This window comes from Crocodylus siamensis, chromosome 2, assembly GCF_052110815.1.
Source record: "Crocodylus siamensis isolate JL-2025a chromosome 2, ASM5211081v1, whole genome shotgun sequence".
NCBI lineage: Eukaryota > Metazoa > Chordata > Crocodylia > Crocodylidae > Crocodylus > Crocodylus siamensis.
In genome coordinates this window covers 169963719-169980930 of record NC_143396.1, presented here as the reverse complement: position 1 = coordinate 169980930, position 17212 = coordinate 169963719, and the positions used below count along the sequence as shown (strand labels likewise).

Below are 17212 nucleotides of genomic sequence, written 5' to 3'. Positions count from 1 at the left end.
GTCAGGGAATTCCCACCTGCCACCTTCAGAGGGAGGATGCCTTTGAGGACACTGGGGACTGAAATCATCTGTGGTTATTCAGCTTCTCCTGCATAAGAGGATTGTTCTGAGATGAGAGAGGATGGGGAGAAATGCTCAGCTTTTCAGCACAGACACTGGATTGGCCTGAGTATACCTTGGAGGGGAACAGTGGTATGGCCACAGGTCCTTAGCTCAGCTCAGGCTCACACCAGAGTGGGATCTGGGAGGATCAGGAGGTTTCTCCGGGTTCCACTGACCACACTCAGAGCAGAATCCCACCAACTCCAGCAGGCTGGAAGAGGCTGAAGAAGATGCTAAATATCCAGGTGTAGACATAGTAGAGACAGAAGAGGGCTTCTGCTAGCTCAGCTAATATTCAAGGAGCTGCCAAATCAGTAGAAAAAGTATTTCTGCTACCACACATGATGTTTTCAATGGGGGGCTCTGCTGGCAGCAACCATGGAAAGAGAGAAAGCTGTCAGGCCATCCGTTTCCTTCTCCCTACAAAGCTGTGCCTCTCCCTAAATGGCACCTTTTGTGACTCAAACTAGGCCTCACAGCAGCAGGTATTGTGTGAGTTGTTTCACTGAAGAGCCTGTAATGGGCAGCAATGGCAGTCATGCTGGAGGTCCAGGGACCAAATCACAGAGAGGTGAAGACACCCACACAACACAGTAGCAAGCATGGAGGGTGCAGCCACAGCCTCCTGAATCCCAGCCCTGTATCTTAACCACAAATAACCCTTCCTTTCTGTTCGTATGTGTGCCACTCTTGCCTTCCCACCCTCCAAAGTAGACCCTTGAGATTCTCTCTCTCTTTTCATTATTTATTGGTTTAATCAGGTGCAAGTGTGGGGGAGAGGACTCCCAGCCCCTGGCAGCAGGGAGAGCTTGCCTGAGCACATTCCTGTAGCTATTACAGGTTACCGGTTCTAGAGGATCCAAGATGAAGCTTCAGGAACTTTACAATCTCCTCCCAAGAATGCTCTTGGGCCTTGGCATGGGCCTCCGGCTCACCACCCCAGTGCACAGGCTTGGGACTCCCACGGATCATTGAGACGCTGCATAGGGGAGACCCTGGTGGCTCAATTAGGTGCCCAGCCCCTGGATAGGAGAGCAGGGTGTAGTTCTTCTTCCCATGCTTCTTCATCCTTTCAATTGCCAGCTCAGCAAAGAGCTTGCTGTTAAAGTTGCGGTCAGCTTCCCCCACCACAAAGAGCACCTCCCCCTTGGCTTTCTCCACGGGAATTGCAGCGGCTGCATGAGATGGGTCACAAGGGTCCCCGAAGACATGGTAGTTGTCCAGAGCTCCCATTTCCGTGATGAGGAGCCTCTCAGGAAAGTAGGGGACAGCGGGGATGTAGATGTCCCGGTAGTGCAAGGGGGGGCCATGCATACATGATGCACCATTGATCCAAACAGCAGCCACAACCTGCTCTAAGAAGGTTGCCATGGACAGCACAACTATGCCGCCTTGGGACACCCCGATCACCCCAATGCCTGGGCCTCTCACCTGAAAGAAACCCATGAGGTGCCATATTAGAACTATGTTTTGCCGCTGGGCTGGGAATCTGAGATCGAGACCCAGCAGTTAATGGGAAAAAGAAAGGGCCTGCTGGGGATGCTGTGACACCAGGGATGGAGCAAAACCCACCCTGCCCAGCCCTGCTTACCACAGCAGAGGGAACTGGCACATCAGGGGAGGGGGAGGAGCCTGCATTGCCCAGTCCCACCCAGCAGGGGGTACTGTGACACCAGGTTAGGGGGAGCCTGCAGTGCCCAGCCTTTCCCTTCCCACTGAAGAGAGCAATCAAACATAGAGGTGGGAGTCTGGAGGAGTTCCTTAAGGTAGGTCAGTGGTGGGGCTTAGGGGATGCTAGTCTGTGACATGGGACATACCTTGGGGTGCTTCAAGAGTAGGTTGGTGGCTTCCTCAAAATACTCCAGATCTACCTCCGTCAGCACCGTGGGCAGGTCATCATAGGCAAAGAAAGCCACGGCCAGGACCGCAAAGCCCCGACTGGCTAAGAGACTGGCTCGGAACTCAATGAGCCCCCCTGCACCACCAAACATGTCAATGACTCCTGGAAATGGCCCCAGCCCTGCAAAGAACAAGGGACAGAGGCATTGGGGACAAAGGTCAGACAGCCCAGATAAGGATGGTTACTATAGGTCTTAAGCCTGCAAACCATCCCTCCACTGAAGGAGAGGTCGTACTGGGGACCCAGCAGGAGGGGACAATTGACAGCTCTCATGGTTTGATCAGCCATCTCAGGACATCCAGCATTTTCCTCAAAGCCACAGCTCCTGAGAATTTCAGCATTCAGAATTTTTTAAGTAAGTTTTTAGTCCCAGGGGTTGAAGAAAATAAAACAAGCTTGAAAATGCAACTTCCTCAAGCTGTGAAGACAGAAAGCAGAATCCAGAGAACCAACTTTCCTCCTTCCCTCCCTTCCTCTCACAGTATTTAAGCCAGTTGCAAATTTTGAATGTGAACCACCAATGCGATTTCATAGCTGGCAAAGCAAATCAAACTCTGGCATGCATCCACCAGTGCATCTCAAGCAAAACCAGGGACGTCATCCTCTTGCTTTACTCAGCTTTAGTGAGGCCGCAGCTGGAGTACTGCATCCAGTTTTGGCCACCCCCTCCCCCACTCTTCAGGAGGGATGTGGATAAGCTTGAGAGAGTCCAAAGGAGATCCACCCATATGATCAAAGGCCAAGATAGGAAGCCTTATGAGGAGAGGCTGAGGGACATGGGACTCTTCAGCTTGGAGAAGAGAAGGCTCAGGGGGGACCTGGTGGCTGCCTACAAGTATATGAGGGATGTGCACCAGGACTTGGGAGAACAATTGTTCACCAGGCCCTGACAAAGGATAACAAGGTCTAATGGACACAAATTTCTGGAAGGCCGATTTAGACTGGACATAAGGAAAAACTTCTTTACAGTACATGTGTCCAGGCTCTGGAACAGATTCCTCCCAGAGGTGGTGCTTGCACTCTGGTGGTGCTTGCTACTCTGGACTCGTTTAAAAAATGTTTGGATGCTTCTCTTGCTGGGATCATTTGACCCCAGAAGACTTCCTGCCTATGGTAGGGGGGATGGACTTGATGATCTCGTGATCTCATGCCTCAGTGTGGGCCTGAGTAGCTCAGCTGACAAAGCAACTGTCATTTAATCTGAGGGTCCATGATTCAAGTCCCTGTTCAGATGGTAGATGCTACTTCCCCATGAGAAGGGATCTGATGGCCATCTGTAAACTCACCAGGGGGGAACAGTGAAAAATAGATGAGGCTCTGTTCCCCTGGGCATCACCTGGGATAACAAGGAATAATGGTTACAAATTGATTGAAAGGCTTGATATCAGGCAGCATTAACTTACAGTTAGGATTGCCAGGCTCTGGAATGGGCTCCTAAGGGAGGTGGTGCTCTCCCCTACCTTGGTGGGTCCTCAAGAGGAGGTTGGCTAGGTAGCTGGCTTGGGTATTATGATCCCAGCATTTGTTCCTGCCCAGGGCAGGGGTTTGGACTTGATGATCTGTTTAGGTTGCTTCTGACCCTAGAAACTATGAGGTCCCTTTCAGACCCTAATGTCTATGAAACCTATGAACCTCTGAAAGTTGACCAGCCTCTGTTATTTCAGGGACTAATTGGGAAGGTTATTTTTTGGTTCTGAACTTCTGGGAATATTCACTATGTGGGGTTGTAGTAAGTCTCGACTTGCTTTAAAGCAAAGTTTCTGGTTGAAAGAGATTATGCCCCCTGCAGAGGCACAGACTGAGGTGTCTGTATGCTCAAAGCAATGATGAACATCCTCCACCTAGAACTGAAGACTCTGCAGTTTCTGCCAGAAGATGAACCAGCGGTTTGGGCTTCCCTGAGTTTTGACACAACTCCCCAGCCTTACCACACCTAAGGACTGTATAGACCCAGCCTGGTTTGATTAGCCCTCACACTGTGAAACACCAAGTAGCTGGGATCAGGGAGGAAGCTTCAGCAGGCATCAAAGACATGGTCAGGGACTGGGGACCAGTCTCCCTTACGTGGAATACAAAGGCTGACATGTTGGCAGATTGCTAACCCTCTGTCACTGGAGGAGTCAGGGACAGTGGCTTTACGCTTTACCCAGTGTGGGTCAGCCCTGGGGTAGAGGTGGGAGTTTGATCCTTTGGGATAGTGAGTAAGAGGAAGTGGAGAGAAAGAGGTGCAAAGAGCCTGTGTAGGGAAAGGAGGAGAGTGGAGAAGCCCAAGAACTGGCGGGGGGAAGAAGTTCCCCAAAAGATTCCTGGGAAAGGGGGAGGAAAGGACACAATGGTGCAGTTTTCTCACCTGGAGGCAGGAAAAGGGCCCCTCGGACTCTGCCTTCCTTGATTGGGATGCGCTGTGTGCCAGGGGTCACATACCACCTCTCTACAGTGCAACTGGCCACAGGCTCTGCTTGGACTTGAGGCATCAGGAGAAAGGTGTCGAAGAGATCAATTCGGACCTGGAAGGGGCTGCCCATCACATCCCGTTTAATTAGCCGTTGGAACAGCTTCTCCGGCTTGAGGAACCAGAAGAGGCCCATGGGCCACACTCCTGCATAGTCACCGCCCAGGGCAGCAGCCTTCTCCAAATCCACCTGCCCAGCTTCATCTGCCTGGTAGAAGGCTCTGGCCTGGAACTTTACACCCTTCTCATCTGTCAGGGATGACTGCAGAGTCACCAGCAGGCCCGGGGCCAGGCCAGAGACATGGATCTTCACTGGCTGGTCAGCCACAGAAGTTTTGGGGGTGACCGTGAGCTGGATCATGATGGACAGAAACTGGACTCAAGACCTGAGAAAGGGAGATTCAGGGAGCAGGGGAGGAGGGCAGACAGAGCAAATGGATATGGACATGTTAGCAGTGGGAGAAGCTAGGACAGCTTTGAAGTGGTAGGGGATATTGCAGCAGTCTCAGTCTGCTTTTTTTTTTTTTAAATAATTTTGTGTGTTAGGCCAAATCAGTTTTGAATTCTATCAGCTGAGCAGAACTCAATTGTTGAAGTGTGCGTGGCGCTACCACTGGCCAGTATCCTCCTCCCAGACTCTTCAGCCTGGGGCTTCAGATACTTCCATATCCATGGCAGGCATCCTACATGCAAGCCCCATGCCCAGAGGCCTTGGGGTTCAAATGCCCCCTAGTCTTGCTTGCCTCCTGGCCAAAAGGCCATAGGGGGAAGCTAGAGGAAGAGCCTGAGCTGAATCCCTCGTCACCATAAATTGTGTAGCCGAGATCCACCTGCTGGGAAGCCATAGTATATTCTTGCAGGGGTGCCTCCCCACAGTGCAGCGGACATATCTCCACCCTCAACTACACCAAGTCATCCAAGACCTGGATGAAGGGGATCTCCCCTGCCAGGTAAGTAAAGCCACCTGGGCCAGTGTTATCGTGGTGGTTTTCTTTGCTCCTAGCAGCCACCCTGGCAGGGTGTGTGGCTGTAGAAGGAATTTCTGTCCTTGTGAAGGGCCCTTTGAGTGCAGTGCAAGGGCACTTGGACAAGCTCTTAGGCTCAGGGAAGACAGGGCAAGCCATCCTGCCTGGAACACCAGCATCTCTTCCCCTTCCTCTTCCCCCTCCCCTTTGCCTTTTTTCTAATTTCTACCCATTCACATTCTTACTAACATCCTGCCACACTTTCAGCTTCTTTCATTTCTTGGAGTCTCAGAACAGCAGAAACTCCCTATGCCTGAAGAAGGGTGACTGCACTAAAAAGCTTGCCAAGAACTTTTTTCCCCAACTACTCAGTTGGTCTAATAAAAGATATCACATCTGCTCAGGGAACCTTGCCTGCCTATGCCCTTAGACCAATGCGGCTACAACCAAGGACCCAGCATCTCTCAATAGTACCCTTAGCAACCTTGCCTCTTCCCTGGCACCCAGGCTCCCTTCCCCACTGCCCTCAGCACCAAGGATCCTCTACAGTTCCCTTAAACACCCTTGCTTCTCAAGATCACTAGTGTTTTTTCTTTCGACACCTTCAGGGTTATTCTCCAGCAGGGCCCTCCTCCTCAAGCACAGCCCTCCTCTGCCTGTCCCTCCCCCTCGATCAGTGCCAGTGCATAGGAGCTGGGGTACCTCCTGGGTCCTGCCCACAGACCGTTCAGGCAGGGAAAGTGGCTGCAGGTCTGTTGCTGTTCATTTACAAATCCTGCTGCTCCCCGCGGACCTCCTCAGCAGCACAACAGGCAGGCAGAGGCGGGGAATGGGGATGGACCTTTGTCATCTGACCATGTCGGGCTCACGTTGCAAACACACTCCTCCCTCACGGGCAACTGTTCCAGCACCAGCGGGTGCCGATCTGTGTTTAAACAGGGAATGAGACCACCCAGCAAAGCAGATCTCCAGCCTTCTCCAGCGACCCAAAACAGATCCAGGCAAGGCCTTATCCTGTCGGCTTTCTCCAGAGGTGCTGGAGCTGGCTGCAGAAATCACAAGACTGCCACAGCCAGAACAAGTGTCTGCCTGCTTCCCTTCCTTGCTTGCCAAATTCTGGCTCCACATAACCAAGCCCACCTCCCTGGCTCAGGGAAAAGAAAGAGCCTTAGGCAAACAGGGCCTGAGCCAGCAGCTACACCTGAATTACTAGCCCGTCCTTCAGCTCCTCCTTAGCTCCTTCCTGTCCCACAGCTGCGTAGTGCCTAAGTGCTCACAAGTATAGGCTGTAGCCGCGTTGGTCTAAGGACATAAGCAGCCCAGGTTCTTTGGGTAAGTCTGATATCTTTTACTAGACCAACTAAAATAGTTGAAAAAAATTATATTCCAACCATACATCCAACTATTTTAGTTGGTCTAGTAAAAGATATCAGACTTACCCAAAGAATGTGGCTGCCTAAGCGCTCATGAGATGGAGCAGATGTCCTGATCCTTCCACCTGGTATACAGGGAATTATTTGCGCCTTTTGCAATTATTTAGCTGCCAGGGTTTTGAGTGCTCTGTAACGAAGACATTAGCAGCGGCCTACTCAGCTCTGCCTTGCCCCTCCACGGTTCTGCTCAGCAGTGCGTCTTACAGCTCCCATGGTTCTGTGACCTTGAGACCAGCTTGATAAATGCCTCCTCTCAAGCAGGGGTGCGTTCAGTCTGTCTGACCCACAGCTCAGTGCAACCAGGAAGGTCCCTGGCAAAAAGATGCCGGGGTCACTGCTGAATCCATATGTATCTTGCATTATTGCAGGACCCCCCCACCCATCACCAGAGGATCTAATCCCCCTAGGATCATTAATGTGTTTATCCTCTCAAAGTACCTGTGAGGGAGAAGGGCTGTTATTCGCATTGTACAGATAGGGAAACTGAAGCACAAAGTCAAGGTCACCCTAAAGGATTTAGGTGCATGACCACAGGATTGAGGTACCTATATTCTGCCTCAGTCTGAGAGAAGCCTTAACTGCCTAGCCTAGCCCCTTCAAGCCCTGAGGTGCCTAAAAGAGATTTCCTCAAGTACTGGTACCTCCAATGCTGGCTGATGAGGTCTACTCTGGCAGCCAGGTGCCTTCAAATTAATCATTACAGCACTGTGGTTCTAGGCCTAAGTGACATGCCCGAAGTCATACAGCAAATCAGCGAGTGGTGGGAATTGAACCAAATTCACCCATGTCCCAAAGTCACACTAGAACAATTTCCTTTGACGATCCTTCTTCAGGCTGCCAGCCAGTTTACACAGCAGCCTCCTTCCTCTTCCACTCCCACCACAATCCCACCATCCCAGCTTGCAATGCAAACAAGATTTTAGGTCTTGTGATTGCACACACCTGACCTATGCCTACTTGTGTCACCCATGGCTGGGCCCATGGGCATGGGACACCCTTTTCCCTCACTTGTCTCCAGGCTGTTGCTATGTAGTGAAATGACCCAGATAAGGGAGATGCTCCCACAAGTATGGAGCTTGTGCTACACTCACCTTTACCAGATTGTATATAGTAAAAGATGCCCCAAGGCGTGTACACAGAAGCTTGGTCCAGTGGAAGGGAAAGGCTGATTTGCAAATCCCCATTGCCTGCTGTTTTCCCAGCCTCATTCTAGGCCTAGATCTCAGCAGCTCCAGACCCCAGGAGCTCCAGTACCAAGGAGGAAAGACTCCAAACCTGCTCGTCATAGGTAAGCCCAATTCCCTCTGTCTAGGAAGATCACGCCTCTCCTTTCTTACCGTAAAGGAAGGGATGTAGCTGCTTGAGATCTCCCGGTTCTGTTGTAAAAACAAGGCAGCAGCAGCCCCCTTCTCCCCTCCCTCTTGCTGGAGCATGTGAAAGGTGTGTGAAAGGAGAGCCCCAAGTGTTTCTTTATATCTTGCTCTGCACCACAGCCCTACACAATCTGCATGCATTTGCAAGCCGAGATAATCATTAATCCCAAGTGATAATCAGAGGTGGAGATTTATACCAACCAGAGGCCACTTCAGCTTGACTGAGGTGTCAGTGAACCTCAAACCTCTCCCCCAGTCCCCTTCCTAGCTTTGCTAAGGGCTCCACTCCAAACCTAGCTTTACAACAGTCTCTCAGTCCTGACCCACAGCCCCCTCCAATCTTAACGTTGAGCTCCCACCACAGCTTTGTTGGTGCCCCTTACTCCTGACACAAGCCCCCCTGCTATCCCAGCCAGGGGCTCCCTACAACTCTTCTAACGCATGTAAATCCTGACTAACGTTCCCTCTCCTTCTATTCCCACATCAGGATTGTCCAACAAGGAATGAGAACGACAGTGCTGTCCTCTGCATTCAGATTCCACAGCAATCAAAGGAACAGTGTCCTAGCTCCTCAATGGTATTTAGGACCTTAATTCCCTATGGTTTCCACAAAACTCCTAAATACCTTTTGCAGATCTGGCTTTAGATGCCCACCCCTCATCCAGGTGTTTCAGAAATGCCCAACTTACACTTTCAGGCAGGTAAATACCTGGAAGGGCTGTCCAACTGGTGGCCTACTCTAGTGATGCTCCCACCCAGCTGCTGCTGCTTCCTTTGTTCTGGCTGCAGCAGCAACTGGGGGCTCCAGGCTCCCCCTTCCTCTAGCTTCCTTTTTGCCCCTGACCCAGGGGGCAGAGTGATGCAGCATGGCACAACCTGCAGTACCAGGGGAGCCTGCAGCCTGGAGTGCACAAGTGGCACAGCACAGCACAGCACAGCACAGTAGTTAAGGGCCAGTCAAGGCACATGTTGCAACAGAGGGGGTCATGTGGCTCCCAAGGCCCTGGCCTCTGCTGGTGTGTCCTGCCCCCACCCCCCATAACTTATAAATCAGACAGCCCTGTCTTACCGTAGCCATCCCAAATGTTTACCCCTGCAAATGCAGACTCAGTCGTGGACCACCTGCTCAAGCATGCTGTTAGCCCCAAAGGCCTCACAGTTTGTGTTTCAGAGCCTAGGACTTGGTCTACCTCTTCCAACACGCTGGGTGCAACAGAACAATTATCCAGTACTGCATGCAGCAGTTCACTGGGTAAAGTTCAAGGTTGTACAACACACCCTCAGCTGTGGTATCCCGGCCCCTCCCTGTTGACTGTATGTCTCCATTCACTCAGGGATTAATACTTATGCCCTTTCTCAAGGGAAATAAAACAGCTGAGAAAGGCAAGCACCCTGACTGTCACACTGGGCTCCCTGCCCTGCTAGCCTGTACAAAGCATGGTTGGGAGTTGTTACTGAAGGCAAGCTGAGGCAAAGAGAGACAGCTCTTGATGAGGTTGGGGTCAGCAAACATTTAATAGATGGACCACTGGACTGGGTAACTAGGATCTAGTCTCTGTCTACCCCCTCTTTTCTCCCCTTTGTCTATGAGGACTGTCAGAGCTTCACAGCCAAAGGGCAATTTTGTGCATACCGCAACCAGGCCTCAATCCAGAGTCAGGGCCTGAAGTATTCCACCTCCCTTTTGGGCTGTGTTGGAAAGTCAATTGGTGGGGCTGTGCTGAGGATGGTTTCCAAGATAGCCATAGTGTTAACTTACACAGGGGCAAAATTCATGGGTCTGGAATAACAGCTGGCTTGCTGGGGTGTCTCAACCTGGGCTGTGCCTGGTAGGGAACCCAGGTCCCCAGAATTTGTCCACAAGGAACACAAGCACATATTAGCCAAAAAGGTTCCTACCCCATTATTCTGCAAGCTATGAATGACCCCACAGGTTGGAGCAGTCTCAGAAACAGCTACCACTTGCTCAATCCATACAATCCCTTGTGCATGCTCTTATTAACCTGTCCCAAAATTTCCCTTCCCCTACAAACCCATTCCATCCAGGTATTTCTTTATAGCTCAGCAGGACTCCCTCCTACCCCTGCAGTTCATCCTTTACACCGAGGTTCCGCAATCCCACCCCACAGGTTTTCTTAGTTTATCCCCTTCCCTCCCATCATTCTCAGCTTCTCCTCAGTTACTTTATCTTAAAGAAAGGGCCCTTCAAAAACTCCATCCTACCATAATACACACCTACATCTGGCACCTCAGAATTTGCTGAATGAAAAGGAGTGCAGAGGCTATTTTTTCAGTAGCTTCCATTCTGGTTCATCTCTGGGACCCACAAAGTTGTTTCACACATACAATCCCACCCAATCACCACCCCCCAGCTCTTTCTCTAAACTCTTCACAACTAGCTGGGGAGTCATTTCAGGCTAATTTCCAGTGAGGAAGGACGGCCAAAGGGAAAAGCCCACCATCTCATTTAGTGGCTGGGCTTCTTGTCCATTGCAGCACAGAAGCTGACATCTTGCGATGGCAAGGGTCTCATCTCAAATACAGAAGTGCAGGGAGGTGACAAATGCAAGAACTAAGGTAAAAAGGGACATCAGCCCTACTACCTGAAAGCAAGGTGAAAGTTCACCAAAAAACAAAAACAAAAAAAACCTCTAAAGAGAATCACAGAGGTCCAAAGCACTGGCAGGCCATGGCAGTGAAGCCTTGAAGGCAATTTTAAATCTTCTGTGACTAGCACAAAGCATTCACTAAGGCAAACTCAGAGGGGGGTACACGTCCCTGGTCCTGTACTACTGGTCTCTAATTTGAAAATAAAGGAGAACACTCAAAGCTCAAGAGGACTGGTAAGGATAAGGTTCCCCTGCAGCCACTGTGTCAGTAGTTTATATGAGGGCTCAGTTCTCCAAGCCCTGAGGCAGAGACTTGTTCCCAGTGTCCTACATGAGGGTGTCCTGCCCAATTTATGTAAGAAAATTCCAGCTTCCCAGTATAATGCATAAGCCAACAGCTCAGATCCATAGGGGCCAACATTCAGCATGAGGTGCAAGCTGGTGGTGAGCAGGACAGCAGAGCTGGAAAACATCACCGAGACGGACAGGTTTCAGAGAAATGCCTGCCCTGCTGTCTCCCTCTTTGCCGCTTTATTCCTTGGCTGCTTTGCGCTGCACCTGGTGCTTCTGCAGCAGGGCCAGTGTGTCCCGCTTCTCAATACGACGCAACTGCTTCTTTTTTGCACGTTTCAGCTTCAGGGGATTACTTATCTGGAGTGGAGAGAGAGCAAGAACAAGTCCATAAGCCGTTACTACAGAGGAATGTGAATGAGGTGGGACAACACACCTGCAAGGGAGCATTGGCACACTACGCCTCCCATGATGTACCAGGGCTTCCTTTTGTAAAGAGGGGGAAGCACTATATTGTAGGCACAATGCCTCCTGGGCGATGTAGCCTAGCAGAGGAGCTCAGCCCAGGGAAGAGAACTGAGACAAGAGGCAATTAGACTGCATCTCTTGAGACCCTGTGGTGGCACACCCAAAATAAAAATTAGTTGGGAGATTTCCTGCCAAAAAACAGGCTCTTCCCTTAGAAAGTTTTTATAAAAAGTTGAGCTTTCATTCCGCTAAACAAGAACTGTTTCCAAGCAATCTTTTCAAGTAGCTGTAGTAACTACAGCAGTCAGAGCATCCCACGGTCAAGTTGGTTGCCACAGTCTGTTCAGAGCTCTATGTTAGTGAGGCTCCTGCCACTCCCAGTGGACACTACTCCCCATGTTTAGCTCCCAAAAGGAGGAAATGTTTGTCAGTGCCCAGTTGGATTTCTCTCTTGGTGCCTCTACATTATATTATTCCTGCCCGTAACATGCACCAACATTTGGAGTCTCATCACAGAGGCCAAGGGAACGAGGTGGAACCCACCAACTTGGGAACATTTGACATGTGCGCCTTAACACAAGTCAGGCTTCCCCAGGGCAGCAGATGATGCTCAAAGGACACACAAGAGAAAAAGAAAAGAAAGAAAAGAAAAGGGGATGGGGAAGAGGTGCTACCTAGGGACAAAGTCTACTCCCTCATGCACCTGTGTTCAGCATCCCTTGAAGGAGGCATTAGATATCAGGACTTACCACTTGCACAATTTCTGCTTTGCGCTCATTTTCCAGGCGTCGCTTCAAGTTCTCTTCCCGGCGCTGTTTCTTTGCCTACAGAAATAGGAAAGACAGATTATGATGTTTAGACCCTGGCAGGGAAGAGTCCAAGAAGGACATAGTACACAGGTGAGACCTGAAATGAAATGGATGGCCTGGGGGGCTCAATAAGGCCATGAGGTGCAGGGAAGGCAGGGCATACAGTAGCAGAAACCCTTGTCTCAGAAATTTTGAGAGTGCTTTCTTAACTATAATAACTGGGCACCTTCCCCAATTAAGACAGAAAATGTTCTCCTGGTCTCCTCAGCATGGAAGAGAAAAAAAAACTTCATTAAGCAAAGGTTTCTGAGGCAGTCTTTTGGTTCATCACTAAGCACATCAGGGCTCTGATCTGTAACTGGCTGCTAATAGTATTTGTTGAGTGCATCTGTATGTGGCGAGCTATCCTGAGGAAAAGCTGGCAGTAAGCTTTACAGCCTTGGGCCATTTGCTATGGGAATTTGGACTGCTTTATTCATGGACTTCTCCCACTAGGTGACTGTTTTGCTGTTTATGTGGAGTGCAGCTTTGGTGGGAGGTCATGGCCACGGGGTGGGGGTGGAAAGAGTGGATCTCAGTGATCCAGGGGAAAGCTCTAAAATGGCAGGGCAGACGCCATGATTTGGACTCTGGATCCACTGTGGAGACTATCTATGCATAAATTGTACATAATGACCCGTGTTGTTAAGCAAAGGGGCTACTACATTTTGTACCATGTGGGGCTTTTGCAGGTGCCACAGTTTAATTCCTCAAAACTGTGCCTAGCAAATGCTACCAGGTGATTTGGCTGCAGTCATCCAAGTTCTTTTTATTAGTGTAAGTTGTTTTCCCAACACTTGAAACTACTCAGTTAATTTTAGGCTCTGCAAGGTTCTGGTGGTCATAAGGATAGAGCGACCTGTGAGCACCAAGAGACTTTGCTTTCCTCCTTAGCTCAGTTCCGAGGAAAGTGATGAACCCTGAGACCAAACTGATGTTGGGCTGAAGATTCTATGAAGAAAGGATCTGTCCTGCACACTTTGTGGCCCTCATTGTTCTAGGACATGCATGTAAATAAGTTACTCGGATTTTGTACCACAGATTTCTCCTACACTGAAAAGGTAATTTGCTAGGATCCAAATAACTGCTACCACTTCTTGTAGGGAATGGAACAGCAGTTTCACAAGAGAGCAATACGATAAAGTCACGTGTTGTGAAGGATGAGACAGTGGCTAGTGCTAAAAGAGGAAGGAAAAATCCACAAAATGGACTAGAATTGTACAAAAGTGTGCCTGGAAGTACCCTTAGGAAGTCAGTACACTCAACCTCTGCTGAAGGGAGGATTATCCCTGTCTGAACCAACTCATCCAAGTATGTCTAACCTGCTGTTAAACATTTTCAGCGATGAAGACTCCACAGCCTCTCCAGGTAATTGATTTCAGTGCTTAGTCATCCTCATATTTAGAAAGCCATTCCTAATATCTAACTTAAGTTTCCTTGCTACATTTAAGACAGTTACTGCTTCTGCTATTTCCTGCAGCCACAGAGAAGTCTATCATCAGCCTATTTATATTGTAATATAACTGGTATTCATGCATTTGAAGACTATCCAAAACCTCCTCCAGCCTTCTCTTCTCCAGACTAAATCATCCTAGTTCTTACAACCTTTCTAGAATTCATCCAAGTATTTGTTTTGTTTTGAAGAAGGATGCTTACAGTCAGGTCAGAGACTGAATGGAAAAAGAACCGAGCTGTTCAAGGACAGAGGAAACAGTACTGTGTTTCTCTGACCCCATCAAAAGTGAGCACGGGTATTCTGTATGTACAGACTGCCATGCCAGACCAGACTCATGGTCCATCCAGTCCAGGTTCCCATCTCTGCCCACACCAGCTCCCAATGTTTAAGGAAAGAGTGCCTTAAACGTGGGAAATTATGGAAGAGCCTTTCCAAATGCAAGGTATCACAGGGACCAAACATGTCCTGAAACAATAGATTTTTCATTTCTTAAAACAGAGGATAAAAAGTGGTATCTCATGAGAAAAAAATGGGAAGAAAAAAACTGGAGTATATGGAGGTGAAGGAGAAAAGGGAGCCAGGGATTGACATGGAACTGCACAAGAACACGGTGTTGGCAGCAGATAGTCAAGAACACAGGAGAGGATGGAGAAGGAAAAGAAAGGTTCAAGATCATAAATGATGCCTCAGTTAGAGTTACAATGGAGGTGAGTTTGAGATGGAGCTGGGGTGGGAGCCTTCTCTGGCCTCAGAGAAGAATGTTTTTGCTTAGGCCTTCTGTCTTAATGAATGGAGACAGGACAGCCAGTGTACTTGGGTACCACAGGTGGAGATGTTAGCAATTTCTTTCCTGGTCACAGCTAAGGAGAGCAGAACAAGGAGACCATGCAATCTTTGAGTCCATTAACCCTTACAGACCTCTGCACAGAACTGCTTTAATACCATTATGATGGCGCTGGGGGGCCTACAGATAACTGCAATGAGTGTGCAGCACTGTCACTCATTCTGTTACCTCACGCTCCCTCTGCTTTTCCTCCTGCAATTGCCTCGCAAAATCCTTGACAAGCTGCTTCTCCTGTCGCTCCTTCATCTTCCGCTCCCAAGAAGTACGGAGGGGCTTGTCCCGAGTCATCTGGGAAAACCTGAGGGCAGAAGAGAAAGTATTCCTACCCATTTGCACAGGGCAAGCCTCAAGGCAGAGGGGGAGGCAGGTGTCTGCTTGTTACAAACCAAGCCGCTGGGTCAGGCCACCTTTAACACACCAAAGGAAGTCTCATCAGGACAGATGCTGATCCCCTCAAACCGCTGATGAACCTGCCCAGCCTAACGCAGCCCCCCACGACCACCCGAGCCCTCCCTCCTCCTCCAAGCAAGGCTTTCCACTTCGCCAACACTACCCCTCCCCTGCCCCACTGCAGCGCTCTTCCTCCCCATCTTCCTCTCCCTCCCCCACAGCTCCCCCCTCTCACCTTTTCTTGCCGGGATCCTTCCACACCCGCCCGGATTTGGGCTTCCCCTTGGGGATCACTATCCCCTTCTTGCCCTTCCTGGCCAGCTGCTTCCTCTGCGGGCCAGGGCCAGGGCGAGGGCCAGGGCTCTCTCCCTCCCCCGGGGCAGCTGCTGCCCCACTCATCTGCTCCGCCGAGGGCTCCTCCGGGGCCTGCCCCGGTTCGGGCTCCCCGCCCCACAGCCTCCGGCTCCTGCGCAGTAACGTCAGGGCCGCTGCAGGCTTGTGATGCTCCATGCTGCCGGACCCACGTGCTGCTGCGGGCCGCGGGCGCAGGGCAATAACGTCATGGATGCGACCGCGACCTCTCCACTCTTCTACGCATGCTCACGGCGCCATGTTTGTAAGGGGCACTAGTATGGTTGCCGCCATGTTTATGAGGGCAACAGGCAAAGGATCCGTCCCCGTCCGCCATGTTTGGGAGTGGCACCAGAAAGCGTTCTCTCCCGCCGCTTACATCCGCCATGTTTGTGAGGGACACGCAGCCGTCTTCCTATGTCCGCCATGTTTTTGAGGGGCACGTAGCCGTCCTCTCCCCAGCTCTGCCATGTTTGTGAGGGGCACAGGTCTGTCCATGCCCTCGTGCAGCCCTGCCTCCCATTACAGGCTGGTGCGACCTTCCCCCGTGCCAGGGGCAGGCGTCTGCGGGGAGGGCAGCAGAGAACACACATCGTTGCCCAATGTGGTGTCCTGGAGAGGCCTAAACTGAAAGAGGCAAAGGCTTGAGCTCTGGGCAGGGCCCTGAGGCTTGCCAGCCTTGGGCCAACGAGACAAGGTAGATGGTGTCCAGGACCGACGCTAGCCCCTTCCCTCCTGCCTTGATTGATCTTGCAGGCCAGAGGCGCTAGTGTACGTCCTCCGGTACCAAGCAGCAGGCCTCAGGGAATCTCGCTGAGGGAGCCTGGCATTGAACCCAGTAACTCAGCTTGGTCTAAATGAGTGGTGGTCTAAATGATGGATCCAGCCCCCAGCACAGTGTCATCCTGCCTGCAGGGCTCCTAACGTCTGCCCTGCACCTCCGTGCAAGATGGAGCACTCAGGGTGGTAGGAGGCCCGAACCTGGTGCTCAGGGCTGAGCGGATATGGCACTGCTGGTCTAAATCATCCAGATACCTGGTATGTAAGGAGAGCTCCCAGACTGCTTTCACCTGGGTCACCAGGGAATCCAGCTCACGGGAGAAATCAACAGCATCAGGATAGATGTGAGCGACTCCCATTTCCCACTCCTTCCCTGATTCTCTGATATTAGTGAAGACATCCATATGCTGTTTCTTGGCCTGATACAGAAAGGCATGTTCAGCATTTGGACTGACAGTCACAGACATCTGTTTCCAGTTGTCATGCTGAAAGCAAATGGACTTCCTTTGTTACATTTTTAATTAACGTGTCAATTGGTTTGGGGGATTTGGAACCTGAAAATATTTATTTTTCTACTTGGGTTTCTGGATATACAGGAGATTTGTCCTCCTTTCCCCCTTTCATGGCTCTCTTTTTATCCCATAGTGAAAAGGAGAAACAAGCAAAAAAATGCTAAGAAAATGTTGTGGGCAAGCTATTCACTCTCTCTTTTTATCACTTATACCAAATGGAAAATTATATTAAAAAAAATAATAAAAGCAGAGAAAGTTCTGCTTTTCTCTTATTTTTGTTATTTACATAGATTTCATAGATTTCATAGACATCAGGGCTGGAAGGGACCTCGGAAGATCATCGAGTCCAGCCCCCTGCCCAAAGGGCAGGAAGTCATAGGATCCCAGCAAGATAAGCATCCAATTTGCTCTTGAAGGTGTTCAGTGTAGGTGCTTGAA

General features: G+C 50.3%; 2 protein-coding genes across 3 annotated transcripts; both read right to left on the bottom strand.

Moving 5' to 3' along the window:
* Positions 1-771: 771 nt before the first annotated feature.
* LOC149871267 (acyl-coenzyme A amino acid N-acyltransferase 2-like) lies at positions 772-9577 on the bottom strand. 2 transcript variants are annotated; one of them, XM_090032216.1, is made up of 4 exons: positions 8190-9577; positions 4353-4840; positions 1920-2122; positions 772-1533 (listed from the first exon to the last, which is right to left on the bottom strand). In XM_090032216.1, the coding sequence occupies exons 2-4, from the start codon at positions 4813-4815 to the stop codon at positions 937-939; spliced, it is 1263 nt and encodes a 420-aa protein (XP_089888342.1). In that variant the 5' UTR covers positions 4816-4840; positions 8190-9577; the 3' UTR covers positions 772-936. The 2 variants fall into 2 exon arrangements, with proteins under 2 accessions (XP_089888342.1, XP_089888341.1); XM_090032215.1 differs by lacking the exon at positions 8190-9577 and adding an exon at positions 6122-6987 and having other exon boundaries at positions 781-1533.
* Positions 9578-11162: 1585 nt separating this feature from the next.
* CCDC86 (coiled-coil domain containing 86) lies at positions 11163-15668 on the bottom strand. The gene is made up of 4 exons (XM_090032218.1): positions 15367-15668; positions 14910-15039; positions 12343-12417; positions 11163-11485 (listed from the first exon to the last, which is right to left on the bottom strand). Exons 1-4 carry the CDS (start codon positions 15639-15641, stop codon positions 11366-11368), a joined length of 600 nt encoding a protein of 199 aa, XP_089888344.1. The 5' UTR covers positions 15642-15668; the 3' UTR covers positions 11163-11365.
* Positions 15669-17212: the final 1544 nt, after the last annotated feature.